Raw genomic sequence first — 26,176 nt, 5'->3', positions numbered from 1 at the left:
TGAACTTGATTGAATGGCATAAGGAACTAAATTTTCTTTGCTCAGACTGATAAAAATTACTTTAAACTCCATTTGAATCGTATTTCATTCTTTTTTTCTTTTAGTTATAAAAACTAATATTTGGAACTTATTTGAAGTCATTCATGATATAGGTCAAATTAGGCTGTGAGATTTATTGAACCTGGCACACGTTCACCTCATGCTTTCAACCAACATGCAATTGTTGTGACCAAGTTCAGTGAGGTGCCTAAGAAGTTCAACGAAATGGACGAGGAAGATTGGACAAGCATTTCTTAGTTTTATCAACCAAGTTCAAAGAGCATAACTAATAAGCATTTATGTCAAAACCTCCGATTCATAGGGATCTAAAATAACATTACAGAAAAAAAGAGGAACACTATAATACAAAAGAAATATAATGTTTATCGATCTTCAGATGCTTCGGTTTCAACAGGCCATGTCGATCGATCTAATATATGAGATTGTTTCTACTGAGGCGACCGATCGATCGATCAAAGGCATCCAATCGAGTCGGTGAGAGGTCCGTCGGTCAACTTCGCTTATATAGTTGATCGACTGCTTGGTCAATCCACTTCTTGCTCTTTGACTCGGAACTCCGATCGCCCGAGACTCCATTCCTTGCCGCTTGATCCCCTTAAGACTCATGCTGGCAATTTTGTTGTATGCACAAACAAATTGTGTTTGTTCATGCATTTTGCTTGTAACTGTAAATTGATTTTTTTTTGTGCAATCATTAGGAAGTTGAAAGCTCCGTGCAACTAGTCATTCAGATCCTTTAGCAAGCAGTTACGAGCTCTATGAGCACGCTACTTTGGGTAAAATAAGATAGTCTCTCGCCCAAACATTTGTCAACTTTGAAATAGCTTTTCTTTCATTTTCACCAGAATTTTAATATTGGCTTTCTGCTGTATAGAGCCCCCCGTGTAATATTTCATACTTTTTGTTTCTTGAAATTTAGCTAGTGTTACTGGAACGCTTCTTTTAGCTAATGTTAGGCTAAAGAAAGTTGAAAATTTTCCTAGTGCCACACGGTTGGTAAGCATTGTTTGTTCATAGAATGCTCAATGAAGAACTTAGAAAGAAGTGTAGGCAACGTGAAAATAGAATCACTAAAAATCCATGCATGTTTAATATTGCGCTGTGTATCTTTCCCTTTCACTATATTTCAATTCCATTCCTGAAGTAATGCATCGCTTAAATAGCTTTTAGAACCCCAACCCCACTCCAATCATGTGTGCACGCACAATGCAAACAAGCCAAAACTTAAGAAACCTCACAACTACTAAGACTAATTGATTTTGCATCATATTTATGTTAATAACTTCAATATACATTTCTTCCTTACTGCAAGTCAAATCAATTTTAAGAGGAGCTCAATAATATGTCTTATCAAGATCAATCACAAAATGAATAGCATTTATATATTATTTATCCCATTAAATTAATTATTTTAATAGAAGAAGTACTTTTACAGTAGATCTTACCAGCACAAAATGAAATTAATGCTATACATAATTGTTTCAACTATATTTTCTAATGCACTATGCCATAACTTTATTGTATGACTCATAAGTCTGATTCTTCTATAATAAGTATGATCACGAACATCTTTTTTGGTTTTTAAATATTGACACAAACTCTTCTACAATCATTTGACATCCTCTAACTCTTTCAGACTACATTGAAAATATTTTAAATCAAACATTATGCTATCCTCCATAATTTTCTAAATCTCAACAAATATCTCATATAGGCCAAAAATTTTTCTTTTATGCATCATTTTGAAAGCTAACTACATTTTTCTTGTCAACATAAAATATCTGATTAATTTGTTCATTGCACTCTTTCAAAAAAAAAAATTACTTAAAACTCTCATTTAATAATTTATAGAAGCAACATTTTCATCTTTTTCTTGATGTAATCATCCTTAAGTAGGATCATATTATCTTTGCTTTTAATGTCTAAGTTGATAAAAAATTTGTTCACTTATTATATTTTGGCTTGGTTATATCTCCTTTGTCAATCCTTAGTACTATATTATATAAAAAATAAAAGGTTATGACTTCTCCTTAACTCACTAACCCACTTATAAAAGATCTAGCTTTAAATAATCAAAATAAGTCTCAATAGTACTTAACAACATAATTGTCGATACAATAGTTTCTGAACATGACTAGTCAGTTTATCTGACATGAAGTTTGACTTAACCAAAGAAATTATATTTCATATCTTTACAACCTATATTGAAAGATAAACAATTTTTTACATTAAAATTCCACAACATAGCTTATGACAATTATTTCTTTTAATCATTCCCTTCATGCTTAAAATCACCTGCATATTTATGACACCATTATTTGTGACAGTTATTTAGATATGCGTTTAGAACTATTATTATATAATAATTGGTTAACTCTCTTAAAATCACCTTAAAATTTCTGCAAAAAAGATACTTTCTTAACGATTTAATGGCTCCACTTTTGAAGTAATTATGCACTCTTCTCAAATATTAAAGTTGTTGGTTATAGCAATTTGTAAGAAATAAACTATTGCAAATCAATTATAACTTGTCCAAATACATTTATATCACTTATTCCATAACCACAAAAATCATCTCCAAGACGAAATGAGTTGATTTTCAATAATTTCAAGTGTGTGTGTGTGTGTACATAAATACAAACATATATATACATGCTTGACATAAACAATTATTCAAAAGAGAATAACCAAGACAAAATGAGTTGATTTTCAATAATTCCAAGTAACCTTTTGGACATGTGCTTGAGAGGTGATCAGTTTAGCACCAACCAAGAGAATACCCAATAATCACGTTTTAAGAGAAGAGATCCATTCCCTTCCAAATGCGGATAAGCATGATTGGGAGATCATAAGCAATCAAACCCCGTAGATAGTAAACTCCACAGGATTATCAAGAATGAATAGGAAGTTTGAAATGAATGTGAAAAAATTGTAACAGCGCATCAGCAGGGTTTAGGTATGGGATCTGGCAGCAGAGACACGTTTCAACCTTGATGTACTGTGTAAAAATATTGAGCTTTACCTAGGAAATTGATAAAGCATTCCCGACATACCTCCTTTATACCAAGAAAATCGGTATTTCTAACTAGGCTATTACAAGGATTAGTTTATCTGACTTATATAAGGAAAGAGAGAAGAATAAGGAGCCGCTTCAAGCTGGATAATCAAAGATTAAGATGGCAAAACGGTGGCCATTCTGAATGCAACTACATGAGCTCATGTTGCAACATCAATTTTCAGGAAATAAGTTTCAATAGAGATTGAGAAAAATAAAATACATGAACAGTAGAACTCAATCAGAACAGCTAAAAAATCTCTTATAAGTTAATCCATTGATTGCTTTTAGCGATGGCAATTTGAATAAAAATTTTGTTGTAGAATAAAACTTTTTTAAAAGACATGTGCACCAATGTATAATCAGTTCCAACCTAGACCAATTCACATGTGTTCATGGAAGGAAGTATTAAGAATACACCCAAAACATACAACAACAACAACAAAATCAACATCAAGCCTTTATTCCACCAAGTGAGGTTGGCCGCATGAATCTTTTTTTCTCCATTATGTGAATCTTTTTTTCTCCATTATGTCCTATTGAGTATCATATTTACATTTAATTCTAATAGATTAAGATCATTTTTTATGCAATATGCCCAAGTCTTTTTAGGTTAACTCTATGTTTCTTAACATAAGTCAAATCTAAAACATCTACTCTCCTAACCGGATCATCAGATGGTCAACGTTTAATGTGACCAAACAATCTAAGACGACTCTCTAATCTTGTCTACCACTGGAACTACATCAACCCTTTCACGGATAAATTCGTTTTGTATTTTTTCTCTAAATGTCAAGATGCTCATCCACCAAAGCATTCTCATCTCAGCAACACTTAACCTTGTTTTATGCTTCTCTTATAAAAGGGCAACATTCTACGCCATAAAGCATTGTAGGTCTCACCACCTTTCATTTAAGTTTAAGCTATACTTTTCTATCAAAAAATTGGCTCGATGCTTTTCCACACTTCAACCAACCAACTTAAATTCTACTAAAAACATCCTCATCTATATCACCATCACTTTGAACAATAGACCCTAAATAACTAAAACATTCACACATTTTAATGATTTGATCATCCATAGTTACAACCCAGCCACTAGAGCTACTATTACTAAAATCACATTCCATGTACTTAGTTTTAGATCTACTCAAATGAAGGCCTTAGGACCATAATGTCAACTTGCATAATTCAAGTTTTTCATTCTCTACTGTTATCCACAATAAAGATATCATCAAACAAAAGTATACACCAAGGTACATCCTCCTGTAAATATCCAGTAAGAACATCCATAACTAAAGATCCATAACTAAAGCAAAAAAAAGCAAAAAGATATGAACTTAAAGTCGATCCCTGATGTAATCCAACTAAAGTAAGAAAATAATTGGCCAATCCTCATTAAGTTCAAACACAAGCAATAGCTCCAGTATACATATCTTTAATGAGTTGAATATATATAAGTCATATCAACACATTTCTTTTCTACAACTCTCCAAAGAACATATTTTGGAACCTTATCGTAAGTATTTTATAAATCAATACAAATCATATGTAGATCTCTCCATCAAACAGCTCAATAAATGTATAGCTTTCATAGTAGACTTGATTGACATAAATTCAAACTGAATATGAGAAATCTTTGTGCCACATCTTAGCCTATATGCAATTAACATGTCCCACAATTTTAGAGTATGTCACATTAACTTAACTCCTCTATAATTGTCACACTCTTAGCATTCCCTTTATTCTTAAAAATGGCGACCAAAGTACTCTTCCTCCACTCCTCAGACATATTTTAAGTTTTTCAAATAATATTAAAGAGTTTAGTAAACCAAGAAAAGAGTTTAGTAAACCAAGGAAACTCCCAAATCTCATAAATATTTTCACACTTCAATTGGGATATCATCAAGTCCTACTGATTTTTCACTCTTAAATTTCTTTAAAGTCACATCAACTTTTTTTTAACTAATGTGAAGATAAAAATAAAAAATATTATTATTCTTAATGATATTAAGATCACCAAGATCGATCATATTATCAAAAATTTCATTGAAAAGTCTAATAGAATAGCTCACCCAACTATGCTAAATATCTTCCTCTAAGAAAAGTACTTTTTAATTTTTATCTATATATATATATATATATATATATATCACCCTCTTTAATATCTAATATATTATAAAGATTACTAAAAACAGAATTTTTAGTGTCACAAATTGTTTTCTTAGACTCTCTATGGGCCAAATTATATTTTTCTCGGTTTTCTAAGTTTTACATTTAAACCAATTTTTATAACATCTCTTATATTTTATCTTTTCTTGCACATTATCATTCAACCACCAACTATTATTATTTATTAAAATTTTTACTTTTAATTCTCCAAAGACTTCTTTTGTTATTTATTTAATATTTCATGAACATCCCAAATCTTGAAACCTTGAAGTTTACTCATAAAAAAAATATTTTATTTGTGTTTTTTAAATGCTCTCATCTAATTTTATGACAATGTTTCATTATATTCTTTATCTTACAACTCCTCATCTAAAAATCCAGAATTAATAATCGATGTTGAGTACTTAAATTTTTATTTGAGATAAACTTACAATCTTTACAATCTTAACGATCTCTTTTTCTCATAAGAAAATAATCAATTTTTATTTTATTAGATCCATTCTTATAAGTCATAATATATGCATCTATTCTCTTAAATAAATTATTAGCAATAATAAAATCATAAGCTAAAGAAAAATTTAATATGATTCAACCTTCTTCATTAATCACTCCAAAACGTAGCCATCATGAAGATTTCTAAAATCTTCTAACACTCTACCAACATTTGCATTTAAATTTTTCCCAATAAAAATTCTTTCTTCAATGGGGGTATCATTTGTATGAATTCTTCTAGGTCATTCAAAAATTTTTCTTTTGAACTTATATCTAAACCTACTTGAGGAGCATAAGTATTTATAATATTAATTAACCTTAGTATCAACAACAATCTTTAGGCATATCATTGTATCTCCAATTCTATTAATTTTTATAACAAAATCTTTCAAACTTTTAAATTCACACCTACACAATTTCCAGTGTGACTCCTACCCAAATACCAAAGTTTAAAACATAAGCTATCAATCTCCATAATTTTTTCTCCAAACCCATTTAGTTTCTTGAATGCATAAGATATTTATATTCCTATGAATCATAATGTCTACTAATTTCAATAATTTACCTTTGAGAATATCTATATTTCAAGATCCTATGAGTGCACCTATATTTCAAGGTCCAATCCTAATATTAGTTTCATAATAGCTTAAGAAATAAAAATAAAAAAGTGGCGACCACAAAATACAGATGCACAACCCTCAAACCATTATCACTTCTCACGGGTTCATTTTCATAGGGAAGAGACATTTATCATATCATATGTACTAAAAAACATTTTTAAAGTAGGTTACATACAAACAAAAAAGTTTATACTGGTAAAATGCATCAAATTGACATCATCAAATACTTCTGAACATGACCATTAAGAAAACAGAGGCAGACATAACGTGGACTTAAAAAAAGCAGACCCAAAATAGAATTACAAAAGTATAGTGAAGGCAATACATTATTTTTAAATGCAGTGCAACAGTAAAACTCATAAAAGACGATATAAGCTTATCAAAGTGTGAAATAAAGTCATGGGAAGTAGTTGACAAAACCCAAAATCTATTCTTTTATGGAAGAATATTTGAAAAGAGGAAAACATTAACGAAATGATGACAAAATTTATGATATAAAATTTCAAGTAAATTAAAGTTCTAGTTCGTTTCCTTCCAAGAAATACACAGCAAGCAAACCAAAACCTTGAAATGCGGCTTAATGGTTTCAACATAAAGACAATTCAGTAAAATATGATGTTCTTCCTAGCAATCACATAGTTTTACAATTAACGTATTAAATGCGAACATGTTCCTGAAAATCAAGAAGCAGAAGACTCACATTTCTAGAGATAACTGTCCGCATAAAACGAATAGCAGCCACCACCAAGAATCTCTCTCTCCTCCTAGTCAAACACAACACTTTCTCTATAGCATTGGTCTTAAGAAAGTGGCATCTATAAAAAACAAAATTTTGCAGGATTTTAAGCTCTAAAGGCTAAACAACAGACAGACAAGCAAGCAAGCAATTAAATTAAGCCTTGCCTAATCTTGTATGTATGATGGTGCAGGCAAAAGCACAGCAGCTCGCAAATGTTGGATAAAATTTCAGCCTTTGAAGTAGAGTTGTATTCACCTGTTCCACCAGATACAGTTGATTTACCATCTGCATGCGAACTATTTCTCGGTGGGCAAGATGATGCGATCACATCTATTAATTGGTCCAAATGTTTTTCATAGAAAATCTCTATAATACTGTCCCTCTGCAGCACAATTAAGAAATGATGAAATGGAGTAAGAACATAGAATAAATTATTTATAGCAAATTAACCAAGTCATATTGCATAATGATTGAGGAAGTTAATCATTACATGCTCACTGAAGAAAAAAATAAAATCCACAGCATAACTAAATATATATCCTACAATGCAGGAAAAGGAGCCAAAACCAGTGCATAACTTGCATCAATAAACTTAAGAAAGTAAAGGGATGGATGCCTACAAAGTGGTCATTATCAAAAGCTCTGTGACTGATAATCATCAACCAATTTTTAAAATAATTCCCTGCATACTAGGTTCCAAGTTTCTACACTCTCTCGCTTGCAATTGCTTGACAAAAACTTCCAAGCATCTTGGAATATTAACAACCCTGACTGCTACAAGATGATAAATCACTTTGATAATCTCCTATATAGAAAATTTGTTTTGGAAAAGTAGAATTATAACATGTCATTTTGGTTATGAACTCTCCTTTTAATTGAGAGCATTCTAAACTCCAGACAAATTTTCAACCCAACAAACCCTTTTTGTAATTCCCCATCTACTGAAAATTTTGAACCCATATTGGCAAGTATTTTATCAAGAATTGCTATTAGTGCAAAAATCTCAAACTTGTAGGTGTTATGAGGAATCCACAAAATGATCAAAACTAGGACAACTTGACAACTTAAAAATTAGAGGATGGGTCTATTACAAACTGTTAACTCCTCTAAAACAAACGATTTTACTAATTGTCAAGCTTCCCAAAGATACTAAAGATATATTGGTAGGACAAGTCTAAAAATTACAATCCGACAATGACGTCTAAAAATTAGAATCCGACAAAGACACCAATTTCCATTTAAAGTTGATGCAAAGTTGTAAACACCTTCTTACAATAGCATTACAATAGAGCAATAAATGCAATGAAGGTAAAAAGTGAGCTGGAAGTGTTAAAACCTACCTCCCTTTTTACAAATATAGTAACGAACAAAGACATCTCTTATGCTCAACTAAAATTATTCTCACATAGATTCATGTAGTGAAAATGTATGCAAAAAACATGATCGAATAAACATGTCAGGTCCCAATTGAAAGGTCTCATCGAATCTCTGTTCTAACATATCAGCTACAAGGAAGACCAAGGGATTCAATAGCAACAACTAAGGGAAAAGTAAAAGCAAATTGTCCAGGACTATATCACAGAATTATGAAGACGAGCCTTTTCATTGGAGTGACCTGACGAGAGGTAAGTTTTCATGAAGTCTAGATAATAAGCTTTAGCGAAAGATAAAACTCGTCCCATTTAATAGTATTGACAAGGCTAGTTCCAAGAACATAGCAACTGAAAAAACATAAGATTAAGCCTAGATCAAGAAAAAAGCCAATCTAAAAATAAAAAGAAAAACAAGCAGCCAAAATGCCTAGGTCATAGTATTCTAAAACAAACTAAGAATCAAGAGCTCTTCTACCTCTTCTTTACCTAATTATAGCCAATGCGTGATCCAAGAAAAACTCACTCACCCTAAGTCATTTAAAATACAAGAAACATAAACTCCTTTAAGTGATTCCATCAATGAGGAAAGATTGATCCATAGTTTGGTGTGTTTTTGGGTCAATAACTAGGCATCAAGAGCTCTTTCTACTTTATATATATTTAGTTACAACTAATGAGTGAACTGGAACAAAAAAGAAAATAATAAAAATAAAAATAAAAAACCCAGCTCTAAACCTTTTCAATTACATGAAATCTATCCAAGATGGTTCAGTTAAGACCTAAAAAGTAAATATACTTCTCTAGTAAAAAATTATGCATAGGAACCAAGGTTACAAAGAATAGATGAAAGGTCTAGGGAAAGCTGTGGTGGGCTGCGTTAAAACTTCTGATTTACATAATTACAGGGGTTAGAGGAAAAGCTTAAATACCATGCAAAGCTATAAAAAGCTTTTTTTAAGTCTAAGATGGTGAGAGCCACCCCCGCCCCTCTTTTAAATCCACCACTAGCATGGATGTGGCAGGTGGCCCAGTTGAGGTTTAGCGAGTAAACAAAAGAAAACACATAGAAAAAAAAAAGAATGAGGTAGAGAAAGAGCCACTAGAAAAGCCAAAATAAAGAAACTGGTTGAGTGGAGCAAAATGTGGAGGAATAGCTAAGAGAAGAGTGAAAAATTGAATATAGAGAGAGAAGCGGCAGTTAATTGATTCCTACAGAAGGAAGGCAGCTTCTTTCATTACTATGTTCAACAATGGATGAGTTGGAATAGATCTACGGTTGACAGACCCAAATAAAATCTCAAGTCGGGATGTTTCCATGAGATAAAAATAAAAAATTATTTGAATTTACAGGGCACATGCTATTTATATTGCTACAGAAGGTGAATAAATTAGATATTATGAATTAAGATGCCTTTGGTAACTAGAGATAAAGACATCCCCATGCATGGAATTAAAAAAAAACAGCATGTATTCTTCAAACAAACTCATCAATCCAAAACAGCAACAAGATCATTGAGAAACAAAGAACGCTAAAAATTATACCACAATATATTACACATGAGATTAATAAAGTCAGACCAGGTCCCAAGTCAGAACAAGATAAACAGAATAATATCAAAATTGACGATATCCTCAACAAACAAGTCCCCAAGTTCATCTACATGCATAGCATATTAAATCACATTTATATCTGTAAACACAAAGTTTCAGGAATTTATCCCTATTATGGTACTAAAAGAGACACTATTTTCATTTTCCTTTAAAGCAACACCTCTTCAATGTTATTTTATACCGTCTATAACAGTTGCTGGTCCATTAATGCAATCTATAAATCAAACATGTTCTACTAAAACAGTTATATTATTAAACTATGGATGTTGACGTAGAAATGATATTCAAAATGATGCAATTTTAGTACGAGCATAACTAGCAGAGTTTAAGGGAGCCGTGCTTAGTTCAAGCTTGCCTCAAACATAACAATAAAGAGTACATATTTCGCTCAAGCTTGTAAACCTTAAAAAACATTCTTTACTGGGCTAAACAGAAGCCCTGTGCTCCACAAAAAAGTATAATAACAACTATGAAAGAAAAAGTTAAGCTGTAGCAGCAAGAATTAATGAATTCCAGTACCTCTTAGAAAATATTGCAGCCTACATAGACCACTATCCAACTACGTCTATTAATCCCAAGCATCAAATGCAGGTATTAAGAAAACCCAAGCATCAAATACAGGTATTAAGAAACCTCTCGACATGGAAGATCCAATGGTTACATGGCCATACAGAACTGACTGCTAGATCTCCTAAGCATTACACACTCCTGAAAGCGCTATGCCAATAGCTAAGATGACTACAGCTCAAGAATGCTTCTGCCAAAAGATTGTTGAATGGGGTGGTGGGGGGGGGGGGCCAAGCGACCCTAGGGTTCGGTCTGCCGCCCAAGGGGAGGGGCCTCCCCCCTCCTATTTATACTACTACATATACAAACATATACATTACATATATATATATTAGAAAGCCCAAAAAGGCTAATATATTAACTAAAAAGAAAGATACAGATACAATGTGTTGAAGGGCCCAAACATGACACCCTATTCACACAAAAATCACAAGTGGTTCCAAAACTAGAAAATACAGAAATGTTCAGTAGAGACATAAAGAAAAAGTCTTAAAATGTTGAAATACAAAGTATCAGGTGGCTAGAGAGCAACCCAATTTGGTGTTAGGTTGTTGATATATATATCTGTGTGTGTGAGCGCCCGCATGTGTGCATTTTCAGGTGTTTGGGTTCAATTTTTGTGTTTTTTGTCTAGACAGTTGTCGACATCCCTAATTTTCCTCTTACAGTTGTATCCGAGAACAACTGGTGCCCCTGTAGCTCGCCCCGAGATGGTGATTATCATCAACTTTCCCACATCCTCCGCAACCTTGTCCACGCCATTGTCGTATTCACTTTTGCAACCATCCACCTCACCAGAGACAACAATCTGGCTATCACCTACAGCCCCAAAACTGCACCTGCCATCCCACCAGAAAATAACCTATATTGCCTCAGCTGCAAGCTTCTTATCGCTCGTTCTAATCCCGTTTCTGCCATCGCCAGGCCCTCCACCTTCATTTGATGTCGACCAGCCCTCCTGCACCCCCACCTATTGTCATCAACCCGTCCCACACCCGCATCTACTACCGCCAACCCCTTCCAGCACCCAAAATGTTGTGACCAACCCTCCTGCATCGCCACCTCATGTCATCAGGCCCTCCTGAACCGCCACCTAGTGTTGTCAGCTCATCTTGCACCCCCACCTGTTGTCGCCAGCCCCATCCAATACCCACTCTGCTACCGAAACATCTCAGACCGCTACCCACATGTTGGTCAGCCAAGGTTCATGCCATTCGTCCCCGCCCTAGAGGGGCATTTGTGTTGTGTTATTTTATTCCTATTTTAAGTGTTCACATTGTGACCCCATTTGAAATTCAGCAATAACACTTGTGTTTCCATGAGTTTTGGGTTAACTCCAGTATCAATTGATATCAGAGCTAACCTAACACTAGTTCTATCCTAGGGTTTGCTAACATCCGACATACTCAAACCATCTCCACGAACATTTTTTTCCTTACCACCAAATATCATTTCCACTCCCAAAAATCCCAAACCCAAACCATGCCACCAAATAGATATATGTCAAAGCCTACCCGGGAAGAGAAACATTAAGAGCTCTGTCATCTTCAGTAGAGGCTTGCGAAGATGAATGATGAAACCCAGAGGGCGATTACCCTTGATCGTAATATGGAGAATTGAAGGGGAGAAAAGAACGAGAATCTAAATCCCTTCTATATGGATGACTTAGTGATGAGGAAGACAAGCACTGACGCTTTGGAATTCAGTATCATAGAAGGCCGAGAGAGGAGGCTACATATAAAGGACAGGGATTTTGGCATCAAAGTGGATCTACCGGAGTTCTATGGTTATAAAAATGTTTCTGAGACTCTGTCAACTACAACAGAGAGGCCTATCATGGAGGAGTTTACAACACAGTTTGACTAGTTGCAGATAAACTGTGAGTTGATTGAGCAAGAGGAACATTCCATAGCACGATATATGAGTGGTCTAAACCCCGCTATCAGTTACGTTGTGTAGTTGTTGTTCTATTGGTTACAGGAAGATGTCCAAATCTTAATCCTGAAGATGAAAAGACAGCAAAAACAGAACAGTTAACCACTACCATTCAAGCAACCACCCGCAATTGGAGACATCTGCAAAGTATGCCTCGGAGAATTAAGAGTACTGGTTCAGATAAGGACAGTCACCCTGATTGAGAAGAAGCTTGAGAAGAGTAGCACGCCTACTACAATCCCTACTCAAAAATGTATTATATGCCATGGATTCTGGCACATCACCTCCAAGTGCCCGACGAGTCAAGTTGTTTTTTGCCGAGCAGAGCGCATTGGAGAAGGTTAGCTACAAAAAGGCAACTGAAGAATAAAGTGAGGTGTATCATCTCCCGTTGGATGAGGGAGAGAAACTTGTGGTTCGACGGGTTCTACAGATTGAGGATATGAGGGATCCGCGGTGAATTCACCACGTTCTACACCCGTTGTACTGTGAACGGAAAAAAATGCAATCTCATCATCAATAGAGGGAGCAGCAAAAACGTGGCATCTACGCAAATGGTGAAGAAATTGAGCCTCATAGTCCAAAGGCATTCTCAGTCGTATTCTCTGACGTGGTTGAAGGAGAACATGATCAGCATTGACTGAAGGTGTCTATTAGAGGTTTCGATTGTAAGCCAGCTGCAGAATCAGTTGTAGTGCGACATGGTGCCCATGGATGTCTGTCATCTATTGTTGGGGAGACCGTGGCAATTTAACCGGAGGACTCAGCACGACATATTGAGAAACACCTACTCCTTCACCAAGAACGGGAAGCACACTGTCCTTCTACCTTCTAGAGAGCTTGAGATCACAAGTGCCCTTGCCAGCAAAGCAACGTTAGTGTGACTAGTTTTGATGACAACATAGAATGATAGGTCTAAGAAACCGACTCCAGATAGGGGACAATCACAAAAGAGAGCATTTCAGGACATCACGATAGATACCATACTATCATGGCCACCACCATATCGAGGAGGTTCAGGTTACCCTCACTCTGTATCAGGTCGAGCCAATCTTGGATTAACCCAAAAAGATTTTGTAGTATATGCATGACGCGCAACCTCAAAAGGTTGGACCAATATGAATGTATGCTCACAAGTGGAGAAAAATCCTCAGGTGTTTTGGGAGACGATGCAACAACTATGGGATCCAGGATCTACGAGAGTCGCACTCAAAGATCCTTCAGCCCCGGGAGGTTTCAGCAGCTCCATCACTAGAAACGAGCAGACAAAAACTTCAACAAATGAGGTCGACACACCTAACCTCGAGAGACTAACACAAAGCTAGGGGGGTTGAACCAGCCAGTGTGTGTTCTTCTTTTCTGTGAGGATAGTCGTCGACGTCCCTAGTTTTCCCTCAGAGATATATACGAGGGCGAGTGGTTCTCCAGCTATATCTCACTTCGAGGTGGTAATTATCCTCGACTTCCTCACATCTTTCGTAACCATGCCTCCACTACCTTCGCCATCGTCTTCACCGCTACAACCATCCACCTCACCGAAGATAGCAATCTTGTAATCTCCTACAGGCCCAAAACCCTTCAAGTCATCCCAGCTGCAACCCCCTCTATTACCCCCACTCGCTAGCCTCGTGTAGCTCGTTCCTTCCTGTTTCTGCAGTCGATCAGCGCTCCTGCACCGCCACCTACTGTCGTCTGCCCCCCACATGCTGTCGCCAGCCCCTTCCAGCACGCAACCTGCTGCCAACCAACCCTCTTACATCCCCACCTACCGCCATCAGCCCCTCCTGCAGCGACACTATTGCAATTAGTACCTTCTAGCACCCACTCTGCTGCCACAACATCCTAGACCACCACCCACATATGGATCAGCTGGCGTTCACCCATTTCGTCCTCGACATAAATGGGTCGTTTCTATTGTCTGTTATTTTTTTCTCATTTTTAGAGTCTTCGTTGTAACCCCCTTTGAAATTCAGCAATAATATTTGCCTTTACGTGTGGGTTACTTCTGATATCATTAACTAGTGAAGAATAGGAAAAAACAACAAACAAGAAAAAAGAAAGAAACAAAAATGGTCCCATGACTGTGAAAATCCATTTTAGTCCTAGAATTTTATAGAAGCTTTAATTTAGTCCCTAGACATTTTAAATAGAAGCTAAAATAATCTCTCCATTAAAAGTAACACAAATTAAAGTTCAAATTAATAGTGTTAAAAATGGACGTATTTTAAGAATTACAGCTTGAAATTTTTACAAAAATCTAACAAAAATTTACTTTAAATTTGGGATATTTCATCATAAAGCATTTCAAAATGAAGTAAGAAACCTTGAGTATATTACTAATAGATTATAATCCATAGAAGGTAAGTAGGAAATTAGATTTGTGTAATTTTTTGAAATATAACTACTTAAAATACCTACATTTTTAGCATATCATATGTTAACTTTAACTTCAATTTTCATTACTATTAAGAGAAGATTATTTTGACTCCTATTTTAAGTATGTCGAGACTAAATTGGATACTTTATACAATTTAAGATTAAACTAGACTAAAAAAAAAAGGGAACAGTTTTCACTATTTCCTCAAACAAAATATGATGAAGAAAATTGGGAAAATCAATAGAAAGAAAAAAAAAAATTCATGTAGGTTCCATACTTATGTGAAGAGATATCAAAGCTATTGGCCCATAGACATTAGCAATGACCGGATTTGTAATTACAAAGTTCTAAGAAACATAATTCCCTTTTTTCTTCGTTAAGCAAAAATGTTCTAAGAAACCAACCTGATTTTGTCATTTTTTTTCTTGCGGATTTAAGCACAAACATACTTTGATATAGATCAAAAAATACAAAAAAGCGTTTGTCATTATTTTGAAAAGCCCCAGTCCAACCGGGCCTTATTTATTTATTCTTTTGATAACACCCAAGTCTTTTAAAAATTGCAATTCACCATTGCATATGATTTTTTTTTTTATTTAGCCCTAATAATCTTTATTAATATCATAGAGCTATTTGTAAAAATAGTTATTCTTAATATATGTTTTTCATAAATATCTAGACTTAGGAAAAATAAAGTTAACAACTAGCATAGGACTTAACAAGTTTTAATGAAAATTGATGATTCATTAGACCAAGTACTAGTGATAAGGTTATTAATCATGATAATATCATTTATAAACAAGACCCCTAAGCAAATTCATAACTAACATGCATTTAATCATCATTGTAAATTTATCTCATCTTAGCTATTGTCAAATTAAACATAAAAAGTTCAGAAACATAACCAACTTTGGCCCATTTTGTCCATCACTGAGTCAAATTTAGGCTACAATTGAAACCAAGCTTGAGGCAAGCATGAAACCAAACATTTTGTGCACTTCACCCAATGCTTGATACACTGATCAATTAGCTTTATTTTTCAAATAAAAGACCATCGGGTTTGGTCTAAACCTACAACACAGAAACACTACCAGAAAAAATACACTTCGCTCACTACGGTGGATGTTTAAGTTATCAACCAATAGGAATTCTAACCACTAGAATAGAGGGTAGAAATTTGAGATGACATGAGAATGAAAAGCAACCATCTAATAAAAGTTCAACAAGACTCGCATTCCTAATATATTGGCAGTGTCCCTTACCAAATAGATTAAGATTTGAGTTGATAAATGTCTATCCACTAATATACAAGGCACAGCTTCAAATCCAGGTGTTTTACCCCCTCCAGCACTGCTATCAGAATTGATGGATCAACAAATATCAAGTGTTTCATAAAGCTTGTGGCATGCATGGCACATGGTGGATGCTATCCTGATTAGCAAAAATTAAGAAGTGAAAAACTCTCACACAGGTTCCATTTGGTTTAATGGACCACTTGGTGCATAATATTTGATGGCGCAAAAGGAATTTTATTGCAGGGATGTGAAGGACAATGTATAAAAATCAAATGTAATAAGGGCATTGTTGAGGTGCTTGTAAGAGTAAAAAAATAGGGGCACATTGGAAGTGAAATAGGACGTAATTTCTAACATACTAATAGAGGGCCTCAGCACCGCTTAGGTAACATGAAAAATAATAATAATTAATATGGAACCGGCAACTATAGCTAGATGAAACTGGCGCAAACGAGTTCATCGAATTAAACAATAGATGCGAAGATGAAGGGTATGAGACAGATAGGGAGGCTAAGCAAGCAGAGGAAGGGGTCGCACTATGCAAATTTAAAGAGATGAGAGAGATAGAGTTCGCTAGAAGAAAACAAAGGGAGGAAGTCGAAGCAAATAGAGTGAGTTGGTTCTTCGTTATTAAGAGGATACAGAAACAAAGCCTATAGGAATGCAAACAAAGAGAAGAGAAAGGGTGTGCAAGTGGTCAAATAAAAAAAGAGGCATCGAGACTGAGGTAAAAAAACAAGTAAGAGCAACACTAGCATCATGCGATTTAAAGCGAGACCACAAAGGAAGTGACAACGTGCATCAAATATACCAAAACCTCAAGCAGTCATGTGAGATGAACGAAGCTGATGGATGAACTTGTGCGAGCAAGGCCGAGTTTAGAGAGAAGGGATTGACCATTTTAGTGTGTAACAAGCACAGACATGTGAACTCATGCGAGAAGTAGAGGGCAGTTGGAACACGTGAATTCGAAACCAGCTAGAGCGCATGCGGAGAGGAAGACGAAGAAGATGAGCACGTGATTGAGGGGTTTGCATTGTACCGAGTTGATCAAACTTAAGAGCTAAGCCTACCTAAGGAGATTTCTCTTATGAAGATAATCTTTATTTATTTTCACATTTGGAGATATAAATGAAACAAAATAGAAAATTGAGAAAATTAAGTATAATAATTTTTTATACAAATCATAAATAAAAAATTGTCTTCATATATTCAATATTGAGATGTTGGAAGAAAAATCCTAATACAATGATATATATTTAATTAAAAAGTAAATAACAATAAGGTTTCAGCTATTTAAATTGTTTACAGAGATATTAAACAATGTGATACTAAGGTTTTATTGAAGTTTAAAATATTATTAGCAATTGTCGAAACAAAATATGATTGAACATAATTTGATTGTTATGTTCCAAGAAAAACTTTCTAAATGATGAAATTTGATTACTCACAAACTCATATGTACATAGAAGATAATTGAAAATTATTTTTAAAATAAGAGTATGATTGAAATAAATAAAATTTTAATAGTACAGTCATAACAATCTGCAACAATTGGAATAACAGTTGGTAAAAACTAAATATTGTGTTAGATAAATTAAATAAGTTTTATACTAAATAAGAAAACAAAGTTAAGGAAAAATTTTATGCAAGTTAAATATTTTTTTATAAAAGTTGTAACTTCAATAATCTAGTAAACTACTATGTAAACTTAAAAAGATTTCAAATAATTAATTAAAAATTAATTAAGCATAATTAAATAATATGATTAAAATTTATATTTATAAGCTATTATAGCTGTCAAATTCTATGAGACAAACTCGAAAGGAGTAAGAAAACTCAAATCAAGTAAAATTATTTGAAGGTGGTACTTTTATTTCTAAATTACACTGATAATATTAAATTCTTCTAAACCAATTGCATTAGACTGATAATTGTTAGATATCTTAACACTGCAAGTTAAATATGAGTATTTTGCTCTACTGGTCGAAGTGACCATATTGAAATGAACGTTCCAGATATTTATATTATATTTACTTATTACAAATATTGATTTTAATGAAAAGATATTAAATGGCATGACAATGCAAGTAAAATAATTTATATAGTATGTTTGCATGGGCCTGTTGATTGATAAAATTAAGCATTTTATGGTATTATATGAGATGCTAAGCTGCACATGCACGCAAACTACAAAAGATAATGATGTTTACATACCGTAATTGCTACAATTTAGGCAACGCTCCAATTACTGATAGAATATGTATAGTTTAGATAAAATAGCGTATAACATAATCTCTTGAATGATCATCTTTGAATCTATAAATTGATAAACGATCTTTTACTGATTCACTGTATATGACTAGCATGCACGTGATTTTTTTTTATTCACACATGCTAATATAATTTAAATAATATCAGTATTCACTGAGTTAGTTGTTGACAACTCACTGTGAAATTAAATTAATATTTTTCAGGAAGTTCAGTGTTAGGAAATTAGCGACAGAAGAAAAAATGCTCATAAAAGACATGGCTAAAAGAGAGAAAAATAATTATATTTTTGACTATTCTACATTTAATTCAATTTAAATTTTATGTTGTCAGTGATTCTCTCAAATTTTTAGATGATAAATAATAAGTAATAGTAGAAATAATTAAATTTGAATTTTACCGTCTGACTGTTTATTCTCACCTTAAAATTTCAAGCCCTCGTGTTGAGTCATAGCAGCTTAAGCTTTGATAGGGCTCGTACTAGTACAATGGGCTCAACTTTGGTTCCAGTGTTCAGGCCTCTTAATCAAGAACAAGTTAATGACTTAATGGAATTCATTTTAGAGAATATTACGGATGCATTAAAGTAAAAATGCATTAAAAAGGGGTATAACTAGCACTTAAGGCTCTGGAAAACTAAGTTAACGTGAGCAAGCTTACATATGCATTAAAAGGAGGCTATTTCTACGATTCAAACACATGATGTCCAAGTTACAACAAAGGCAATCTAAGAATTATTCATAGCAGGATATATCATCAAAATCAACTAATATGCAATGTGTCCCTGTCGAATGCTCTTTATATGAAATTAGGGTTTAAGGTTACAAATAATCCACAAGTAACAAAAAAGTTGATTTATGAGTTTAAAAATAAAAAAAAGAAATAAGAATATCAACAAAAACAACAACAAAGCCTTAATCCCACTACGTGGGGTCGGCTACATTAATCTTTTTTCTCCATTGCGTCCTATTTAATGTCATATTTTCATTTAGTTCTAATAAATTATAGGTCCTAGGTCCACCTCTGCCTTTCTTAACATAAGTCGAACCTAAAACATCTACTCTCCTAATCGGATCATCAGATGGTCAACGTTTAATGTGACCAAACTATCTAAGACAACATTCTCTAATTTTGTCCGTCACAGGAGCAATATCACGGATATATTCATTTTGCATTTTGTCTCTAAGTGTAAAGTCACTCATCCGCCTAACTCATTCACTCATCCGCCTAATCATTCTCATCTCAACAACACTTAACTTAGTATTATGCTTCCCTTTTAAAGGCTAACATTCAGCTCCATAAAGCATTGCAAGTTTCACCATCGTCTCATAAATTTTCCTTTCAGTCTAAGCGGTTCTTTTCAATCAAACAAACGGCCCGCATTCCTCAACTTCAACCAACCAACTTGATTTTTAATATTAACATCCCCATCTATATCACCAGTGCTTTGAACAACAAACCCGAGATATCTAAATCATTAACACCTTTTAATAATTTGATCACCCAAAGTTACACTTCTGTCACTAGAGCTACTACTACTAAAATTACATTCCATGTATTCAGTTTTAGTTCTACTCAAATGAAGGCCTTTAGACTCCAATTAAGACCTCCATAGTTCCAAGTTTTTCCGGGCTTTTTCTCCCGTCTTATCCACGAGAAGAATAACATCAGCAAAAAGCATACACCAAGGTACATCCTCCTGTAAATGTCCAGTAAGACCATTCATAACTAAAGCAAAAAAGATATGGGCTTAAAGTCGATCCCTGATGTAATCTAACAAAAATAGGAAAATATTTGGTCAATCCTCCTTCAGTTCAAACACAAGTAACAGCTCTAGTATACATATCTTTAAAGCCTTGAGTATAAATCATATCAACACCTTTCCTCAAAAGAACTCTCCAAAGGATATCTCTTGAAACCTTATCATAAGCTTTTTCTAAATCAATAAAAATAAAATGTAGATTCTCGTTATTATCTCTGACCTTCTCCATCAAACTTCTCAATAAATGTATAGCTTCCATGGTAGACCTGCCCGACATAAATCTAAATTGATTATGAGAAATCTTTGTAATACGTCTTAACCTATGTTCAATTACCCTCTCCCATAATTTTAAAATATGACACATCAACTTAATTCCTCTATAATTTGCAAACTCTTGTGCTTCCCCTTTATTCTTAAAAATGGGGACCAAAACACTCTTCCTCCAGTCCTCAGGCATCTTTTTAGTTTTTAAAATAATATGAAAGAGTTTAGTAAGCCAAGAAACACTCAAATCTCCTAAACATTTCTATACATCAATTGGGATATCATCAAGTCCTACAGACTTTCCACCCTTGGTTTTCTTTAAAGCCTCCTCAACTTATTTTTTATAATGCGACGGTAAAAATGAATGGTTCAAACAATTATATTAACAGAGCCTGATAAGTTGCAACATTAGGAAAAATATACAAGTATCAGGAGCATTAAGAAAAAATATAAAAAAAGATAACTTGCCCAAACTGTTAATGGAAGTGATAGTTTTAAACACTGTAGAAAAAATTGCAAGACTTTGAGGAGACCTAATAAAAGAAAACTGAAGATCTACTCAAAATAAAACCATTGAAAGAATTCCCACGCCTCATCAATTCCTGAAGAGTGTTAATGAGATAGTAACTTTATTTCACATAATTTATTTTTGCACTTATAGCCATGTTTTGTCTAATACAACCCCTCGATTTCATGGAGAAACATCGCAAACAATAATTTCACTTGGCATTCAGAAAATTAAATCAGTTTTAAAATATATAAATTGAAAATACCTGTGATCCTGAAATAGAGTAAGAATCTACCAAAATGCGCATGATTTCAAGAAACTGGCAATGCATCCCCTCTCCAAAGTCAGTCATCATACCTTTGACCTGAAAAAAGAAACCATCAATAACGTAAAATCACTTCAACAATAATCAAGGGCATATATTAATCAGAGTTATTTCAACAATTGCCTGAATTCAACAGAAAAAAAACATAGCCATGCCATTCACTCATAGACACAAGAGCATAATCTAGCCAAACTAAGTTATGATAACCAACACTATTCTACTAAAAGTTATGCAGCTGATCAAGCATGTGACCTGCGTTGGCTTTATCAATAAAAGGAACATGACAGAAGAGTAAAGACTTTAGAGATTGCAAAATGTATTAAGTAAATACAAACGGCATATCCCTTGAATCTAAGCTAAAATTAACAATTTTACCTAAGTGCATATGCATTTAAGATTTAAAGCATTGATTGGACTCGACCATTCACAAGATGTTCAAGCTGTAACTACATCATGCAAAAATTGAAATGAAGCAAAACTTATGTTTCTAAAGCAAAGAAAAACCATTTGTTGTCTTCTTCTCTTTTTCTAATTAATGTGTTGATTTTGACCACGTAAAGGTTCCAGTCCACAACAGAGATAAAAGCTTGAAGCCATTCACGGGCGCAACAGGTTTTAATGCCAACCGTACGTTGTGCACATCCAATTATGTTAATTAAATTGGTGGGGAGTAGTTTGGTTAATTGGTCATGTTCGGACATTACCTGTGAGCAGTATTACCTTAAATCTGGACACATCTATCCAAACCCATTCCAATTCTCATAAGCTCTCAGATACAAAAGTAATCAAGTATCCTATAATGTCCAGGGTAGCTATAAAGTGAGCCCAGTTCTGCTGACCCTTGCTAACAAAGCTCTCTGCTTTACTGACGCCCTCACTGAGTTCCTTCTAGTATTGAGTTCTGCTTTTGATATTAGCTAACACGATTTCACTCAAGATACAATTAATATGCTTTCCAATTGCATTATCCGCCACAATAATTCTCTCCATGAGCACATGCATTCCTAAAATTGTTTTCATTCCTATTGATTGAAATGGAGAGGCAGAAATGCAGAAAACTGCTTCAAAAAATGTTTTTTTCTTAATAGGTTTTGTGAGAACAAAAGTCTTTGTTTTAGCTAAGACGCTTGATTGTCCAATATATTCCGTACCCTTTTATATGTTGTTTACTCCTTACTTCTTACTCTGGTAGATAAAAGCCTTTTTCACTCATGATATACTTAGTGTGCTTTCCCAATACAATCATTATTCGCCAAAAAGATCACCCTCGTTTTGATCCCAGCTGTTTAAAATGTAGAGGCCGAGATGCAGAAAACACGCTTTAAGAAATAGGCTTTTATAAGTATTGCGAGAACAAAAGTCTTCGCTCAAGGCTGAGATGTTGATTGTCCAATAGATTTCTTCCCATTTTATTAAATTGTTTACTCGGCAATTCTGGTACCCATCCAAAGGTATTCATTTTCTCGATGATATATTGCAAATGTGCTAATCTTTATTCCTAGTATCATATATATTAACTACTGAACTCACTCTCTACTGAGGGTTCGGTTCTAAAATTCAGTTGACTTTACCTTTGCTTGCAGTCTACATAAGCGTCTCCTCGTTTCTGTTAAAGGTAATAGTCCCAACTTCCTGATTTAGTGCCACATATGCTTTGTATGTATGTGTGTGTGTGTGTGTGTGTGTGTGTGTGTGTCTATACATATATAATACACATAAACACACACCATAATAATCAGAAGAGTAAATGTGTGTGTGTGTTTATGTGTATTATATATATATATATATGATGGCGTCGGTGGCGGGCTGCTCTACTAGGATTTCGCCCGATGGCAATTCCCTGGTTTGAATCCTTCAGCTTTCAATCCAGTGTTTCCGTCGTGCTTAACGACAAAGGTCTTCTCGTACTCGATGACGAAGGGCTTCTCTCCCTCGGCTTTTTGCGCACGTTGTCTCCTCCTACGCGCCATCATTTCGACCTTCCCAAAAACGAAGGGCTTCGGCGTCGTTTTCGTTTAGCTTTGTAGAGGCACCCTTTTATGTGGCTCATTTCTTCTGCGCGGCTCTTCGTCTGTCTTCATGGACCTCGTCGAGCTGCAACTGTTCCGCGACTTCGATATATGTGGCTTAGCCCTGACCATCTTCGACATATCATTTTTGCCCTCTGCCCGACTTTGCAGGATTTTTCCTTGCTGTGATGGAGCTTTCTTCTCCTTCGGTTGAACCTGCCAAAGCCTCATTTGCCCACATGGTGAGTGATTCTCACGTGGAGACGGCAGTTGTCTTCCCCACAAGTTATAAGAAGTATCGTGATGGTACAGGTGACTGCCCCTTAATTAAGAATGCAAGTAGAGAAAGCGGGAAAACAACATTTTTTTTCCTCTGAGTTAGAAATTTAAACCCTGACTGAGAAATTCAAGTTTTCTCCTATTGGAAAATTTTCGTGGGGGCACCCACCTATGGAAGTTATCAGGAAAAGTTTTGATGATCTCAAATTAGCAGGAAAGTAAAAAGTTGGGCTCATGGATGGAAGACATGTATTGATTCAATTAACCATGGTTGAAAATTATACTCGAATTTTCTCCAAAAAAATATTTTAACATTGCTGGTAAATCAATGAAGTTACTCAAGTGGTCTCCTGATTTTGACCTCAATCATGAACCTCCTACTGTACCGGTATGGTTTAGTATATATGGTCTCAAACTGCACTTTTTTCATCATCAGATTTTTTACTCTTTTGGGGTCATACTTGGGACTCTATGAAACTAGATCTACCAACTTGCAACCTAACCAGAAATTATGTGGTTAGAATACTTGTGAAAAGAGATATTACTTTACCTGATGTTACTGAAGTTTGGTTGGACACAGCTCATAATGGATATTGACAACAAATCGACATGGAGCATAGACCTCCTTATTGTTCTCATTGTAACAAATTTGGGAATATTCTTGATAAATGTCATATGTTTCATCCTAATTTGAATTCTAAAGATCAAGTAAATAAGGATAGATCTAACTCCACTGTTTTGGACATATTTGTTCCACCTGGAGAGAAAACTACCACAGGATAAGATTTGATGCCTGATTTAATTGCCCTTGTGGACCCTCCCCCTGAAAATATTGTTTTTGCGATTGATGAGAAGCTGGATGACCCTGCGGAGCAAAACCCTATTGAAAACAATATTGAAGGACCTCACCTACACGGACTGATAATCACGAAAACCTTGCAGCTCCCCATTTTCAGGAAGTATCAAGAGTAGAGGCGACAACTCATATCTCACACACACTTGAACCGCTTATGGGTACAACTATTGACAATCTTTCTACTGCAGCACTACCACCTCATCTAAATGAGCAATAATCTTTGGATGATGAATGACAGGTCAACACTTCCAGAGGAAGAAGAAGAATGGAGATCTACTTGAACTAAGGAATCTAATAGATGATACTTTGATTACTTCAGGCAATGGTATGCATCTAACCAATTTGTTAGTTGGTTCCCTTCCGAGAACAAGAGTCAGGGGCAGAACTAAATCGGGTCATTCCGATTGATCTTATATGTACCATTTTTTTTTGGGTTTTTGTATTTCTTTTTTTGTGTGTTGTATCGTGTGGGTTGGGTGTTTTTTTGGGCCCGCTCATACAACATATTTGTACCCTTTTCTCTTTAATATTTATTTCCTCTTGAATCAGTTTGGGTGGTCGAGTGGCTTGGATCGGCCCAAGATATCATTAGGCTGGATTTCTCTCTTCTTCACTTATTTTCGGGCACATTGGAGGTTTGGTTTTCTGGAGATATGGCTATTCATACTTTTGACTTTTGTGGGGTATGGTTTTTTATCGCATGGAGGTCCAGGACTCCTTTTCCATATATGTATTGATCTATTTGGGAGGCCCAGAGCTCCCTATTTGGACTTAGTGTTGGTGGTTGTTGGACTTAGTGTTGGTGGTTGTGGAGCTAGGGGTTATTTCGGGTTATGGGTTGGGGGGTTGTGATTGGAGATTTGACATTTGGGAGGTACAGTGCTTGGTGTTATATCTTAAGCATGGAGGCCCAGGGCTCCTTTGTTTTATTTGTGATGATGGTTGGGAGGTTTGTTATTGAAGATATGGCACTTGGGAGGTACAGTAATAGGTCTGGTCTTACGGTTAAGATTGAAGAATGGAGGCTAGAATTTATGCTCTATATTCACCATGTTTTTGTTAACGGGCAAGATCTTTCTTATTTGGAGGCCCATGGCTCCAAATTATTACTGCATTTCCATATTTTAGGCGAGCATTATAGGTCCGATTTAACTGACAATGTTGGTTGGGAGGTTGGAAGATTGTGGACCACTATTTCTATTCTAATCACTTAGTTTAATTCTTTCTTTATTGTTTCCTCAGCCTTTTTGAGTTGTAGGTTTTGGAATCATTGGGACCTGTTGTGGCTTCCTGGTCTCGAGATGTCATTTGTTGGCTTACAAATTTTATTACCTTCACTTCCTTTGATATACATGTTCATAGAGGGTATAAGTCACTTCTTTGGGTATAGGTTTTGGTTTGATACATGTATATTTTGGTTACATTTCCCTTTGTTTTAGCTTTTTTTTTCTTTTTTCGGTGGAGTTGTATTGAGGAAAAAAGAACCCCCTATGACTTTATGTATTTTCTATATTTTTAGCGGGATCCAGTTTTCCCACTAATTTCTTGTAACCGCCTTTTTGACATTAACGCGTAAGGAGCCATGAGTTGCTCTTTCTATAAATAT

General features: G+C 34.8%; 1 protein-coding gene across 1 annotated transcript in view; it reads right to left on the bottom strand.

Moving 5' to 3' along the window:
• The window catches only part of LOC110036418 (serine/threonine-protein phosphatase 4 regulatory subunit 3), an 88,208-nt gene that overhangs the window by 9,099 nt on the left and 52,933 nt on the right, over positions 1 to 26,176 (bottom strand). The window contains exons 17-19 of the mRNA XM_020740856.1: positions 21,367 to 21,465; positions 7,303 to 7,520; positions 7,100 to 7,214 (exon numbers count right to left, since the gene is read on the bottom strand). Of these exons, the coding sequence (XP_020596515.1) occupies positions 7,100 to 7,214; positions 7,303 to 7,520; positions 21,367 to 21,465 (432 nt within the window). The remainder of the gene's footprint in view (positions 1 to 7,099; positions 7,215 to 7,302; positions 7,521 to 21,366; positions 21,466 to 26,176) is intronic.

The sequence above is a fragment of the Phalaenopsis equestris genome, unplaced genomic scaffold (genome assembly GCF_001263595.1).
Source record: "Phalaenopsis equestris unplaced genomic scaffold, ASM126359v1 Scaffold206200, whole genome shotgun sequence".
Classification (NCBI taxonomy): domain Eukaryota; kingdom Viridiplantae; phylum Streptophyta; class Magnoliopsida; order Asparagales; family Orchidaceae; genus Phalaenopsis; species Phalaenopsis equestris.
The sequence above is the reverse complement of the archived record's forward strand: the minus strand, read 5'-3'. Positions and strand labels throughout refer to the sequence as shown.